The sequence below is a fragment of the Anomaloglossus baeobatrachus genome, chromosome 10 (genome assembly GCF_048569485.1).
Source record: "Anomaloglossus baeobatrachus isolate aAnoBae1 chromosome 10, aAnoBae1.hap1, whole genome shotgun sequence".
NCBI classification, from domain to species: Eukaryota; Metazoa; Chordata; class Amphibia; order Anura; family Aromobatidae; genus Anomaloglossus; species Anomaloglossus baeobatrachus.
Genome location: NC_134362.1, coordinates 30,861,912 through 30,876,911, shown reverse-complemented (window position 1 = coordinate 30,876,911; position 15,000 = coordinate 30,861,912). Strand labels below are relative to the sequence as shown.

General features: G+C 49.0%; 1 protein-coding gene across 1 annotated transcript in view; it reads left to right on the top strand.

Moving 5' to 3' along the window:
• PRMT3 (protein arginine methyltransferase 3) overlaps positions 1–15,000 on the top strand; it is a 130,944-nt gene that overhangs the window by 21,950 nt on the left and 93,994 nt on the right. Inside the window, exons 8-9 of the mRNA XM_075326667.1 lie at positions 7,794–7,859; positions 12,697–12,818. Of these exons, the coding sequence (XP_075182782.1) occupies positions 7,794–7,859; positions 12,697–12,818 (188 nt within the window). The remainder of the gene's footprint in view (positions 1–7,793; positions 7,860–12,696; positions 12,819–15,000) is intronic.

Sequence of the window (15,000 nt, the reverse complement as noted above, 5' to 3'; positions counted from 1 at the left end):
GGTTGGATGAGATTATTAAGGAATCCTCGGGAAAGGACTCCTCCTTACCCCAGTCCAAACCTCAGAGACCTCAGCAGAGAAAAATCCAATCGAGGTTTCGGTCCTTTCGTCCCTCCGCCAAGACCCAATCCTCGTCGTCCAACCGGCCGGAGAAAGGCCAGAGGAACTCCTATGCGTGGCGGTCCAAGTCACGCCCCCAAAAGGCCGCGGGAGGCACTGCCTCCAAGACGGCCTCCACATGACTCTCGGCCTCATCTAACCACATCCTCGGTCGGTGGCAGGCTCTCCCGCTTTGGCGACGCCTGGTTGCCACACGTTCAAGACCGATGGGTGAGAGACATTCAGTCTCATGGTTACAGGATAGAGTTCAACTCTCGTCCTGCGGCTCGTTTCTTCCGAGCTTTCTCTGCAGGCGGGGGTGCAGTCACTTCTTCGGAGTCAGTCACACCCCTTACGGCGCCTCATGCACTTCCTGGGGAAGATGGTTGCAGCTATGGAGGCAGTGCCATTCGCGCAATTCCATCTACGGCCACTCCAATGGGACATTCTTCGCAAATGGGACAAGAGTGCTGCTTCCCTCGACAAGAACATCTCTCTTTCCCTCGCAACCAAAACATCACTTCAGTGGTGGCTCCTACGCACATCTCTGGCCCGGGGAAAATCCTTCCTACCCCCAACCTGGGCCGTGGTCACCACGGACGCGAGCCTGTCAGGGTGGGGAGCGGTTTTTCTCCACCACAGGGCTCAGGGAACCTGGACTCCAATAGAATCGTCCCTTCAGATCAATATCCTGGAGATAAGGGCAGTATATCTAGCCCCATTGGCTTTCCATTGGTGGCTGGAGGGCAGGCAGATCCGAATCCAGTCGGACAGCGCCACTGCCGTCGCCTACATCAACCACCAAGGCGGCACTCGCAGTCGTCAAGCCTTCCAGGAAGTCCGGCGGAATCTGCAGTGGGTGGAAGACACAGACTCCACCATCTCCGCAGTTCACATCCCGGGCGTAGAAAACTGGGAAGCAGATTTTCTCAGCCGACAGGGCATGGACGCGGGGGAATGGTCTCTTCACCCAGACGTGTTTCGAGAGATCTGTCGCCGCTGGGGAACGCCGGACGTCGATCTCATGGCGTCACGACACAACAACAAGGTCCTGGCCTTCATGGCACGGTCTCAGGATCACAGAGCTCTGGCAGCGGACGCTTTGGTCCAGGATTGGTCACAGTTTCGACTGCCATACGTGTTTCCCCCTCTGGCGATGCTGCCCAGGGTACTACGCAAGATCCGGTCCGAATGCCGTCGCGCCATTCTCGTCGCTCCAGACTGGCCGAGGCGGTCGTGGTATCCGGATCTGTGGCATCTCACGGTGGGTCAACCGTGGGCACTTCCAGACCGCCCAGACTTGCTGTCACAAGGCCCGTTTTTCCATCTGAATTCTGTGGCCCTCAACCTGACTGCGTGGCCATTGAGTCCTGGCTCCTAGCGTCTTCAGGGTTATCTCAGGATGTCATTGCCACCATGAGACAAGCCAGGAAACCAACGTCCGCCAAGATCTATCACAGGACTTGGCAAATCTTCTTATCCTGGTGCTCTGATAACGGTTTTCCTCCATGGCCGTTTGCATTACCCACATTTCTTTCATTCCTACAATCTAGAATGGACAAGGGTTTGTCCCTCGGCTCTCTCAAGGGCCAAGTGTCGGCGCTCTCCGTGTTTTTTTCAAACGCGTCTAGCCAGGCTTCCGCAGGTCCGCACGTTCCTGCAGGGAGTTTGCCACATGGTTCCACCTTACAAACGTCCGTTGGAACCTTGGGATTTTAACAGGGTCCTGACGGCTCTTCAAAAGCCGCCTTTTGAGCCGCTGCGGGATGTCTCTCTCTCCCGTCTTTCTCAGAAGGTGGCCTTCCTGGTGGCAGTTACATCGCTCCGTAGAGTGTCGGAGCTGGCAGCGCTGTCATGCAAAGCCCCCTTCCTGGTTTTTCACCAGGATAAGGTGGTTCTGCGTCCTGTCCCGGAATTTCTCCCTAAGGTGGTATCCCCTTTTCATCTAAATCAGGATATCTCCTTGCCTTCCTTTTGCCCTAATCCAATTCACCAGTGTGAAAAGGATTTGCACTCTTTGGATCTAGTGAGAGCACTCCGGGTTTACGTGTCTCGCACGGCGCCCCTGCGCCGTTCAGACGCGCTCTTTGTCCTTGTCGCTGGCCAGCGTAAGGGATCTCAGGCCTCCAAGTCAACCTTGGCTCGGTGGATCAAGGAACAGATTCTCGAGGCCTACCGTACTTCTGGGCTTCCGCTCCCTTCAGGGTTGAAAGCCCATTCTACCAGAGCCGTAGGTGCGTCCTGGGCATTGCGGCACCGGGCGACGGCTCAGCAGGTGTGTCAGGCGGCTACCTGGTCTAGTCTGCACACTTTCACGAAGCACTATCAAGTGCATACCTATGCTTCGGCAGACGCCAGTCTAGGTAGGCGAGTCCTTCAGGCGGCGGTTGCCCACCTGTAAGAGGGGGCCGTTTTCGGCTCTTTTTATTGAGGTATTGCTTTACCCACCCAGGGACTGCTCTTGGACGTCCCAATTGTCTGGGTCTCCCAATGGAGCGACAAAGAAGAAGGGAATTTTGTTTACTTACCGTAAATTCCTTTTCTTCTAGCTCCTATTGGGAGACCCAGCACCCGCCCCTGTTCCCTTCGGGCTGTTTGTTCTTTTGTGTACACATGTTGTTCATGTTGATTTGTTCTTTGGGTTCATGGTTTTCAGTTCTCCGAACATCCTTCGGATTGAATTTACCCTAGACCAATTTATAAGTTTCCTCCTTCCTGCTTTTGCACCAAACTGATGAGCCCGTGATCCACGGGAGGGTGTATAGGCAGAGGGGAGGGGTTACACTTTTAAAGTGTAATACTTTGTGTGGCCTCCAGAGGCAGAAGCTATACACCCAATTGTCTGGGTCTCCCAATAGGAGCTAGAAGAAAAGGAATTTACGGTAAGTAAACAAAATTCCCTTTTTTTATTATATTTATGCATTTTTTTAATATATTAATATATAGAATATAATACTTATAAATATACATAATATAGATTAAAAATATATATTTAAAAGCATTATGCATCATTTTTAACATTGAATATATATATATATATATATATATATATATATATACACACTCTTAAAAACTATATATACACACATATAGATATATTTATTTTTTTAATTATATTTTTAATATATTAAAAATATATAGAATATAATACTTCTAAATATATAGTATAGAATAAAAAATATATACATAAGTATAATATTCTTAATATATAAAAAAAATAGATGTATATCATACAAAAATTATACATACATATACACACATATATATATATAGAATATGTTAAAAATGATGTATAATGTTTTTAAATATATATTTTTAATCTATATTATGTATATTTATAAGTAGTCTATATATTAATATATTGAAAAAATGTATAAATATAAGAAATATATATAGTAATATAAATATTATATATATTTATTATAAAATATATAGAATAATTCAAGCTTTTCTCAAGACCTTTGATAACCTTGAGAGTGTAGCACATGACTCCTGTGTTCTTGGTGACCTGTTATATGCTGTGTTCACATGTGACCTTCTTTTTAATTGTGGTTTTGCCACAATAAAGTACCATTTTACACTTGGAAACACACACAGAGCTCCATCCATACACATACACGTGGCCTAACGACTCAATTCTTAATTTTTTTATTTTTTTTTTCCAGATCAAAGATTTTAATTTCTTTGCACCGGGTTAAATGCTGTTCTGTAAATCCGACCGATTTGCTGACGCCACTGAAAATGGCAGAGGTTTAGGTGTCAATCGAGAAATCGTTGTAGCAGAAAATATTTGGATTTCTTCATGAACTGCGCTCCTGGCCTCAGATAATCAATTAAATCCTGGAGGTTCAGCTCCCTGTTCCTGCGCACGTGGCTGGACGGGTCGTGACTATTAATTTGCTGCCCCCACCCCTCCGTCTGTCATATGGCTCCACTGAAACCAGAGGGGCGATGCCCGATTGGTGGAGAGACGTGTGCGGTCTGTAACCAGTTGGTAGCCGTGCGGTCGGTATCCGAGCGTTCCCACAGCCGTGCGGTCGGTATCCGAGCGTTCCCACAGCCGTGCGGTCGGTATCCGAGCGTTCCCACAGCCGTGCGGTCGGTATCCGAGCGTTCCCACAGCCGTGCGGTCGGTATCCGAGCGTTCCCACAGCCGTGCGGTCGGTATCCGAGCGTTCCCACAGCCGTGCGGTCGGTATCCGAGCGTTCCCACAGCCGTGCGGTCGGTATCCGAGCGTTCCCACAGCCGTGCGGTCGGTATCCGAGCGTTCCCACAGCCGTGCGGTCGGTATCCGAGCGTTCCCACAGCCGTGCGGTCGGTATCCGAGCGTTCCCTCAGCCGTGCGGTCTGTAACCGGTCGGTATCAGAGCGTTCCCACAGCCGTGCGGTCGGTATCCGAGCGTTCCCACAGCCGTGCGGTCTGTAACCGGTCGGTATCAGAGCGTTCCCACAGCCGTGCGGTCGGTATCCGAGCGTTCCCACAGCCGTGCGGTCTGTAACCGGTCGGTATCAGAGCGTTCCCACAGCCGTGCGGTCTGTAACCGGTCGGTATCCGAGCGTTCCCACAGCCGTGCGGTCGGTATCCGAGCGTTCCCTCAGCCGTGCGGTCTGTAACCGGTCGGTATCAGAGCGTTCCCACAGCCGTGCGGTCGGTATCCGAGCGTTCCCTCAGCCGTGCGGTCTGTAACCGGTCGGTATCAGAGCGTTCCCACAGCCGTGCGGTCGGTATCCGAGCGTTCCCACAGCCGTGTGGTCTGTAACCGGTCGGTATCAGAGCGTTCCCACAGCCGTGCGGTCGGTATCCGAGCGTTCCCTCAGCCGTGCGGTCTGTAACCGGTCGGTATCAGAGCGTTCCCACAGCCGTGCGGTCGGTATCCGAGCGTTCCCACAGCCGTGCGGTCTGTAACCGGTCGGTATCAGAGCGTTCCCACAGCCGTGCGGTCGGTATCCGAGCGTTCCCACAGCCGTGCGGTCTGTAACCGGTCGGTATCAGAGCGTTCCCACAGCCGTGCGGTCTGTAACCGGTCGGTATCCGAGCGTTCCCACAGCCGTGCGGTCGGTATCCGAGCGTTCCCTCAGCCGTGCGGTCTGTAACCGGTCGGTATCAGAGCGTTCCCACAGCCGTGCGGTCGGTATCCGAGCGTTCCCTCAGCCGTGCGGTCTGTAACCGGTCGGTATCAGAGCGTTCCCACAGCCGTGCGGTCGGTATCCGAGCGTTCCCACAGCCGTGTGGTCTGTAACCGGTCGGTATCAGAGCGTTCCCACAGCCGTGCGGTCTGTAACCGGTCGGTATCCGAGCGTTCCCACAGCCGTGCGGTCGGTATCCGAGCGTTCCCTCAGCCGTGCGGTCTGTAACCGGTCGGTATCAGAGCGTTCCCACAGCCGTGCGGTCGGTATCCGAGCGTTCCCTCAGCCGTGCGGTCTGTAACCGGTCGGTATCAGAGCGTTCCCACAGCCGTGCGGTCGGTATCCGAGCGTTCCCACAGCCGTGTGGTCTGTAACCGGTCGGTATCAGAGCGTTCCCACAGCCGTGCGGTCGGTATCCGAGCGTTCCCACAGCCGTGCGGTCGGTATCAGAGCGTTTATGGCTTGAAATATTTTTTTTCGATTTAATAAAAATTTTGCATTTTGCTATTTTTATTTATTTAAAATGTTGGCACACTTTGCCGTCTATTGCTTCTGTGTTGCACTGTTAATGGCTGGCAGCTGAATGAGCTAACTGAGAAACTATCAGTGAGCTCACTATGACGGTCTGAAGGGGAGTCTGTAACTCAGACTTTTTCTTTTATTTTAATATATTTTTGCACAGGAGGCTTCCTTTCTGTGTCTGGCGAGTAGTATGTTGTGTTTTGTACCATGAGGTCAATGTGACCCCCATGCAGATGGCATATGTAGCTTTCATGCATGGTGTTCCGTACAATTTTTGGCTTCTTATCTATTTTTTATGAAGGTTCAACTGACAACTGACTACCGTCACATACTGTGCAGCACCGGATCGTCGCGGTCCCACCGTGCACTCGTTATGTGACCCTGCACTGATAACCACTGATTAACACCGTAACAATAAAATGCATTTACAACGATCGTGAAAGACGAAAAGGGAAAAAAAAAAGACTTTCTGAGAAGACGCGATTCAGGCATTTACTTGTCATTTTAATTGATCACCTTTGCAGAGCTTCATGCTTGAGATAGCAAACCCAATTTGCATTATATTAGTTGTAATTACCGCAGGAGATCACTTCATGGAGGAAAACCTAACAATATCGCTGCCGGCAGCCGCGCTCTGGAGGGAGAAAATCACTGCAAATTAATACAATTCATTTACAGATTTATTTATTTATTTTGTTCTTTGTGCAAATAATATTAATTATCTTTGACAATTTCTTTTTATATATTTTCCATTTTATATTTGGCATTCTCCATAACTTAAAATTGCTAATATATATATATATATATATATATATATATATATATATATATATATATATATATATATATATATATATAATATATCTATCTATCTATCTATCTATATATATTATTAGTTTTTTATTTATTTATTTTTTGTAGGGGAGAATTATTTTCTCTAAACTGATACAATTTTTGTATTTTTTTTTTTTTCTTTTTCCATTATCCATTTTCAATAAGTAAAAAGCACTTTATTTCTAAATGGATACATTTCTTTTTTTACTAGTATGTTGGGTTTTTTTACATATTATTTTGTCCATTTTCTAGAAGTAAAAATTGTTTGTAAACTGATAATTATTTTAGAAATTTTTTTTGTTTACTTTTTATATTGTGCATTTTCTATAAATGAAAATTACTTCTAAATTGATACATCTTTTTACAATTTTTTTTTTTTTTATTTTACATTTTAGGTTGTCCACTTTCTATAAGTTAAAATTTACTTTATTGCTTTATATCTAAATTGATACAATTTTCTTTTTCTTTACTATTTTTTTTATTTTATTTTCTATAAGCTACAATTACTTATTTCTAAACTGATTTTTTTTTTTACTTTTTGTTTTACTATTTTTACATTTTATATTGTCCATTTTCTATAAGTGAAAATTATTTTATTTCTAAACAAGTCCAAATTATTATTTTTTTTTTTTTACTTTGTGCATTTTCTATAAGTGAAAATTACTTTTTCTAAACTGATACACTTTTGTTACTTTTTTTTTAATTTCTATAAACTGATTTTATTTTTACTTTTTATTTATTTTTTTAAATTTTTATATTGTCCATTTTCTATAAGCGAAAATTACTTTATTTCTAAACTGATCATATATTATTTTTTTTTTTCACTATTTCTTTTGTATTTTTTTATTTTTATATTGTGCATTTTCTATAAGTGAAAATTATTTTATCTCTAAACGGATACAATTTTTTTTTTTATTTACAATTTTATATATTTTCTTTTTACATTTTATATTGTCCATTTTCTACAAGTGAAAATTACTTTATTTCTAAATTGATATAATTTTTTTTACTATACTTTTTTTATTTTTTATTCTTTATACATTTTATATTGTCCATTTTCTAGATGTGGAAATTACTTCATTTCTAAACTGAGTAATTTTCTTTATTTAATGAGGACAAATGGGAAATATTTCACCTAGGGAGAAGTAGAAAAATGAAAACAAATTGTCATTATCATAATTATTTTTTTTTATTTATTTTTTTTTCTCAGGACACAGTACGGACAGAAAGCTACAGGAATTTCATGTACCAGAATCCTGATATATTTAAGGACAAGGTGAGGAGCGCTCCTCTTGGAGTAGGCGCCAGTCACGGCAGAGCAGGATGGCGTTGACAGTCCGTGATTTAATATGCCGGAGCAGTATTACTCCGAGGATGTTCGTCAAGTGCCGGAGACTGCTGAGTGCAGATAACGCGGGATTGGTTTTATTTTCCACTTTTTATTTATGAACAGGAGGATGAGCGAGGTGGCCGTGTCTGCAGGGAAAAAAAACCACAAGAACCTTAAACCTGAAAAATTTATACCAAATATATATTACATATTTTTTTTTTATATAATATAAAAATATTATATATATATATATATATATATATACACTATGATTAAAACAAATATTTGTATAAATATTGATAAAATATATCAAAATATTTGTATAAACATTTTCCAATCATATCCATATTTTCTGCATTTCTGACCATAGGAGTTTACAATCTTGTTCTTTGTCATTTCCATTGTTGGAGGGTCCCATTATTCTAAATGGTGGCATTGTTTAGACACCGCTCATCCATATTTCTTTAAGACTTGTGTAAACTTCGACAATATTATTTTTTTTTCTTAATTGCATGTATTTGTGGCTAAAAATAATTTTTTTTGTAAACTAGTTTCATTAAAAATGTTGCACCTTTTTGGCTGTTACAGGTCCGTTGTCCCACTTTCATGTGGTCTTTGGTCACACGTCTTCGAAAAAGACAGATAAAAGTTACAAACTCACCATCAGACTGTCAGACTGAGCTCACTGATTGGTTTTCAGTTGACTTATTCTGCAGTCAGCCATTATCAGTACAACACAGAGGCTCTAGAAGGAAATGTTTTTAATGAAAACCATTTGCAAAAATGTGTTTTTAGCCCCAAATCCATGCATTTAATAAATTATATTGTACCCAAAAGGTGGACAACTCCCTGAGGATTTAAATCTGATTCTACTCTAATACTGCCTCTCCATAATGTCCACCAGGGGGCAGAGCTCTTATGAAGTCTATGGACATTACCCTTCAGATGTGTTTTGTGCCGTCCACGTATTGCGGGAGTCGTCATCCTATTTTACTAGGGAACAAACAGACGCCAATAGATTTCTGGATGACGTCTTAGGTGACAATCTATTATGTTTTCCTATAGACTTGTCCCAGAACATCCCAATATTCTAATCCTTTGCAGAGCTCAGTAGTAAATTTGGTGTAAATAATGTTCACCATCGCCGTCCAATCTATTAGCCCGGGCACGGATAGCCAGGCCGTGCTGTGCCGTCATCTGCTGCCATGTCACCAGCCGCAGCCTGCTCACTGCAATCCTCAATTATAGGAGGACATCTTGCACTGCGGAAGCCGTCTCTCACCCTCTTTCTCTCTCCCCCTCTGTCTTTGTCTCTCTCCCCTCCCCCTCTGTCTCTTCCCCCCCCTCTGTCTCTCTCCCCCCCATCTGTCTCTCCCCCCTATGTCTCTGTCTCTCTCCCCTCCCCCTCTGTCTCTTCCCCCCCCCTCCGTCGTCGCTCCCCCCTCTCTGTCTCGCTCCCCCCTCTCTGTCTCGCTCCCCCCCTCTCTGTCTCTCTCCCCCCTCCCTCTCTCTCCCCCCTCCCTCTCTCTCCCCCCTCCCTCTCTCTCCCCCCTCCCCCTCCTTTCTCTCCCCCCTCCCTCTGTCTCCCCCCCCTCTGTCTCCCCCCCCTCTGTCTGTCTCCCCCCCCTCTGTCTGTCTCCCCCCCCTCTGTCTCTCTCTCCCCCCTCTGTCTCTCTCTCCCCCCTCTGTCTCTCTCCCCCCTCTGTCTCTCTCTCCCCCCTCTGTCTCTCTCTCCCCCCTCTGTCTCTCTCTCCCCCCTCTGTCTCTCTCTCCCCCCTCTGTCTCTCTCTCCCCCCTCTGTCTCTCTCTCCCCCCCTCTGTCTCTCTCTCCCCCTCTGTCTCTCTCTCCCCCCTCTGTCTCTCTCTCCCCCCCTCTGTCTCTCTCTCCCCCCTCTGTCTCTCTCTCCCCCCTCTGTCTCTCTCTCCCCCCTCTGTCTCTCTCTCCCCCCTCGGTCTCTCTCTCCCCCCTCGGTCTCTCTCTCCCCCCTCGGTCTCTCTCTCCCCCCTCGGTCTCTCTCTCCCCCCTCGGTCTCTCTCTCCCCCCTCTGTCTCTCTCTCCCCCCTCTGTCTCTCTCTCCCCCCTCTGTCTCTCTCCCCCCCCTCTGTCTCTCTCCCCCCCCTCGGTCTCTCTCCCCCCCCTCTGTCTCTCTCCCCCCCCCTCTGTCTCTCTCCCCCCCCCCTCTGTCTCTCTCCCCCCCCCTCTGTCTCTCTCCCCCCCCTCTGTCTCTCTCCCCCCCCTCTGTCTCTCTCCCCCCCCCGTCTCTCTCCCCCCCCTCTGTCTCTCTCCCACCCTCTCTCTCTCCCCCCCTCTCTCTCCCCCCCCTCTGTCTCTCTCCCCCCCTCTGTCTCTCTCCACCCCCCTCTGTCTCTCTCCACCCCCCTCTGTCTCTCTCCACCCCCCTGTCTCTCTCCACCCCCCTCTGTCTCTCTCCACCCCCCTCTGTCTCTCTCCCCCCCCCCTGTCTCTCTCTCCCCCCTCTGTCTCTCTCTCCCCCCTCTGTCTCTCTCTCCCCCCTCTGTCTCTCTCTCCCCCTCTGTCTCTCTCTCCCCCCTCTGTCTCTCTCTCCCCCCTCTGTCTCTCTCCCCTCCCCTCTGTCTCTTCCCCCCCCCCTCTGTCTCTCTCCCCTCCCCTCTGTCTCTCTCCCCTCCCCTCTGTCTCTCTCCCCTCCCCTCTGTCTCTTTCCCCCCCCCTCTGTCTCTCTCTCCCCCCTCTGTCTCTCTCTCCCCCCTCTGTCTCTCTCTCCCCCTCTGTCTCTCTCTCCCCCCTCTGTCTCTCTCTCCCCCCTCTGTCTCTCTCCCCTCCCCTCTGTCTCTTCCCCCCCCCCCTCTGTCTCTCTCCCCTCCCCTCTGTCTCTCTCCCCTCCCCTCTGTCTCTCTCCCCTCCCCTCTGTCTCTCCCTCCCCCCTCTGTCTCTCTCTCCCCCCTCTGTCTCTCCCTCCCCCCTCTGTCTCTCTCTCCCCCCTCTGTCTCTCTCTCCCCCCTCTGTCTCTCTCTCCCCCCTCTGTCTCTCTCCCCCCCTCTGTCTCTCTCCCCCCCTCTGTCTCTCTCCCCCCCTCTGTCTCTCTCCCCCCCTCTGTCTCTCTCTCCCCCCTCTGTCTCTCTCCCCCCTCTGTCTCTCTCTCCCCCCTCTGTCTCTCTCTCCCCCCTCTGTCTCTCTCTCCCCCCTCTGTCTCTCTCTCCCCCCTCTGTCTCTCTCTCCCCCCCCCTCTGTCTCTCTCTCCCCCCCCCTCTGTCTCTCTCTCCCCCCCCTCTGTCTCTCTCCCCCCCCCTCTGTCTCTCTCCCCCCCCCTCTGTCTCTCTCTCCCCCCCTCTGTCTCTCTCCCCCCCCCCTCTATCTCTCTCTCCCCCCCCTCTGTCTCTCTCTCCCCCCCTCTGTCTCTCTCTCCCCCCCCCTCTGTCTCTCTCTCCCCCCCCCTCTGTCTCTCTCTCCCCCCCCCTCTGTCTCTCTCTCCCCCCCCCTCTGTCTCTCTCTCCCCCCCTCTGTCTCTCTCTCCCCCCCCTCTGTCTCTCTCTCCCCCCCCTCTGTCTCTCTCTCCCCCCCCTCTGTCTCTCTCTCCCCCCCCTCTGTCTCTCTCTCCCCCCCCTCTGTCTCGCTCTCCCCCCCCCTCTGTCTCTCTCTCCCCCCCCCTCTGTCTCTCTCTCCCCCCCCTCTGTCTCTCTCTCCCCCCCCTCTGTCTCTCTCTCCCCCCCCTCTGTCTCTCTCTCCCCCCCCTCTGTCTCTCTCTCCCCCCCCCTCTGTCTCTCTCTCCCCCCTCTGTCTCTCTCTCTCCCCCCTCTGTCTCTCACCCCCCCCTCTGTCTCTCACCCCCCCCTCTGTCTCTCTCTCCCCTCCCCCTCTGTCTCTCTCTCCCCCCCCTCTGTCTCTCTCCCCCCTCTGTCTCTCTCACCCCCCCCTCTGTCTCTCACCCCCCCCCCCTCTGTCTCTCTCTCCCCTCCCCCTCTGTCTCTCTCTCCCTTCCCCTTTGTCTCTCCCTCCTCCTCCTCTTCTCGAGGACTGAGCACCTGAGCATGGTAGTGCCCGCTCATCACTAGTTACGAGTACCGAGCACCCGAGCATGGTAGTGCTCGCTCATCACTAGTTACGAGTACTGAGCACCCGAGCATGGTAGTGCCCGCTCATCACTAGTTACCAGTACTGAGCACCCGAGCATGGTAGTGCCCGCTCATCACTAGTTACGAGTACTGAGCACCCGAGCATGGTAGTGCCCGCTCATCACTAGTTACGAGTACAGAGCACCCGAGCATGGTAGTGCTCGCTCATCACTAGTTACTAGTACTGAACTCCTGAGCATGGTAGTGCCCGCTCATCACTAGTAACGAGTACTGAGCACCCGAGCATGGTAGTGCCCGCTCATCACTAGTTACCAGTACTGAGCACCCGAGCATGGTAGTGCTCGCTCATCACTAGTTACTAGTACTGAACTCCTGAGCATGGTAGTGCCCGCTCATCACTAGTAACGAGTACTGAGCACCCGAGCATGGTAGTGCCCGCTCATCACTAGTTACCAGTACCGAGCACCCGAGCATGGTAGTGCCCGCTCATCACTAGTTACCAGTACCGAGCACCCGAGCATGGTAGTGCCCGCTCATCACTAGTTACCAGTACCGAGCACCCGAGCATGGTAGTGCCCGCTCATCACTAGTCTTTCTCTGTCTTATATCACTATATGATCCATACATAAGAATACATGCGCCCTCTGAGTTTTTCTCTGCATCTCTTGGCTCAGTAGCTAAGCGCTCCAGATGTGAAAGCTATAATAATGACATGTCGTCTCTCGCACAGGTCGTTCTTGACGTTGGCTGCGGTACTGGAATTCTATCAATGTTTGCTGCAAAGGCCGGCGCCAAACAAGTTTACGGCGTGGATCAGTCAGAGATCATCTACCAGGCCATGGACATTATCCGGTGAGTGACGGTGGAGCAGCGCCCCCAGCTGGACCCTAATGCATTAATTACAATTTGCCCCAAATGCTTAAAAATGGCGCTCCCCGAACATGTTAGATGCATCAGTCTTCTTACACAAGAAGTTGTCTTTTGATCGCTGCCATGTCTTTTTCACCTTTCTGGACCTTTTTCCATCTATTTATGTAAATACATGTATTTTGGGCTTAAAATAATTTATGTAATTGGGTTTCATTAAAAAAAAAATTGCTTGGTCTATTGCTAGATGTAGCAGGAGTTAACTGAGAACTGTTCAGTTAGCTCATTCTGACAGTTTTTAACTCTTTCATGTCTTTTTTTTTTTTGAGGTTTTCCACTGATTTATTATAACCACAGACTGCATCAAAGTTGAATGTGTTTGTAAAAATAAAAAGTCTCCAAAGGTTGAAACCTGTTGAATGGAGGGGGGGATGCACATTCTCGGGACCCTTCCCAATCTACACTGGCTGATAACAGGGAGAAATAATTTGTAGTCCTCTGCACTCTCAGGATGGCTAAGCTTGTAGCTTTGCATTTATATATTTGCAGACCTCTTTTTTCTTGCGTAGTGCCCCGTTGTGTTTTTGGTCGGGAGTCTTGCAGGTGTTCGGGGCGGACTCCAGAGGCCTCGCGCTATTGATTTTGGTTGGGAGGCAGAACGCTTTGCTGGATTGTGTGCGGATCGGTTTGGCCTCCAGCCTGACTTGGAACAGACCCCGGTCATGCTTGGTGCTCTTAGCTGAGCTGGTGCGGTCGCTCCCCCAGTTCGTCCCCCCTCACTGGCAGCAAAGCACAGGTGTCTGCTGAAACATCACCGAGTAGATTTGTTTCCTTGTCTTCAGGGTTTAAGGAGCGGCTCCGTCTGTTTTCCAGTCTGATGTCCTCACCGGTTTCTTTGTCTTCTGTGCCGCCGGCCTCGTGCTTTTGTAGATCAGACCCTTCTAGTCAAAGCAATGGGATGGAAGAGCCGGTCATATAGCCCAAGAATAGGGCCTTGTAGGGGTTAACCCCACCCATTGTCAGTACTACTCTGTGCGGCTTTATTCTACAGCACCATGATTTTACGGCACTTATTTGCTATAATGGGCGGTATAGAAGGAATCTCCCATCCCGGCCGTTTCATCCCGGGGATTGTCGAGGTCAAGAAAATCCATAGGATGATCAATAGGGACCCATCGGGGTCTGGTGTTTTCTGAAATCCACTATCCATCCCATCAAAGACTCAGGATGCTTCTGCTACTTTTATCCTCCCCAATACTTTACACTGCAGCTCTGCTTGTTCAGGATGGGGCTACTGGAACTCCACACATCACACACAATTCCAGTATCACTAATTTGTTGCAATGTTCGTCCAATTTTGTAGCCATTCATGAAAGCTACACTTCATGATTGGTAAAACTGTGCCGTCCCCTGTGCCCCTTTTCCCTCCTTTGTTACCGGGGTGGGAGGTTTGCTGCATTTTCGGATCCATTTTTTTACTTCTGTTATCAATACTGGGTGAAACTTAAGGGGGCTTTACACGCTACAATATCGCTAGCAATTGCGTGTAAGCACCCGCCCCTGTCGCGCATGCGATATCGTGTGATCGCTGCTGCAGCGTCACACGCACTTACCTGGTCGGCGACGTCGTTGTGACTGCCGAACAATCCCTCCCACTATCCCTCCCTCAAGGGGGAGGGACGTTCGGCATCACAGCGACGTCACTAAGCGGCCGGCCAATCAAAGCGGAGGGGCGGAGATGAGCGGGACGTAACATCCCGCCCACCTCCTTCCCCCCGCATTGGGGCCGGCGACAAGTAAGGAGACGGTCCTCGCTCCTGCGGTGTCACACATAGCGATGTGTGCTGCCGCAGGAACGACGAACAACATGGATAATCAACCATTACCGATTTTTGGTTTTGGGACGACCTCTCCATGGTGAACGATTTTCACCATTTTTGAGGTCGCTGGTCAGTGTCACACGCTGCGATATCGTTAATGACGCCGGATGTGCGTCACTAACAACGTGACCCCGACGATAAAACATTAACGATATCGTAGCGTGTAAAGTCCCCTTTAAAGGGCTTGACCAAAGAAAAATAAAACTTCCCCAGAACTTTTGTAATGGATCCAGCAAGGTCTGCATTGGAATGGGTAGTAGAAAAGTCAGCGTTACACTAACCGCATG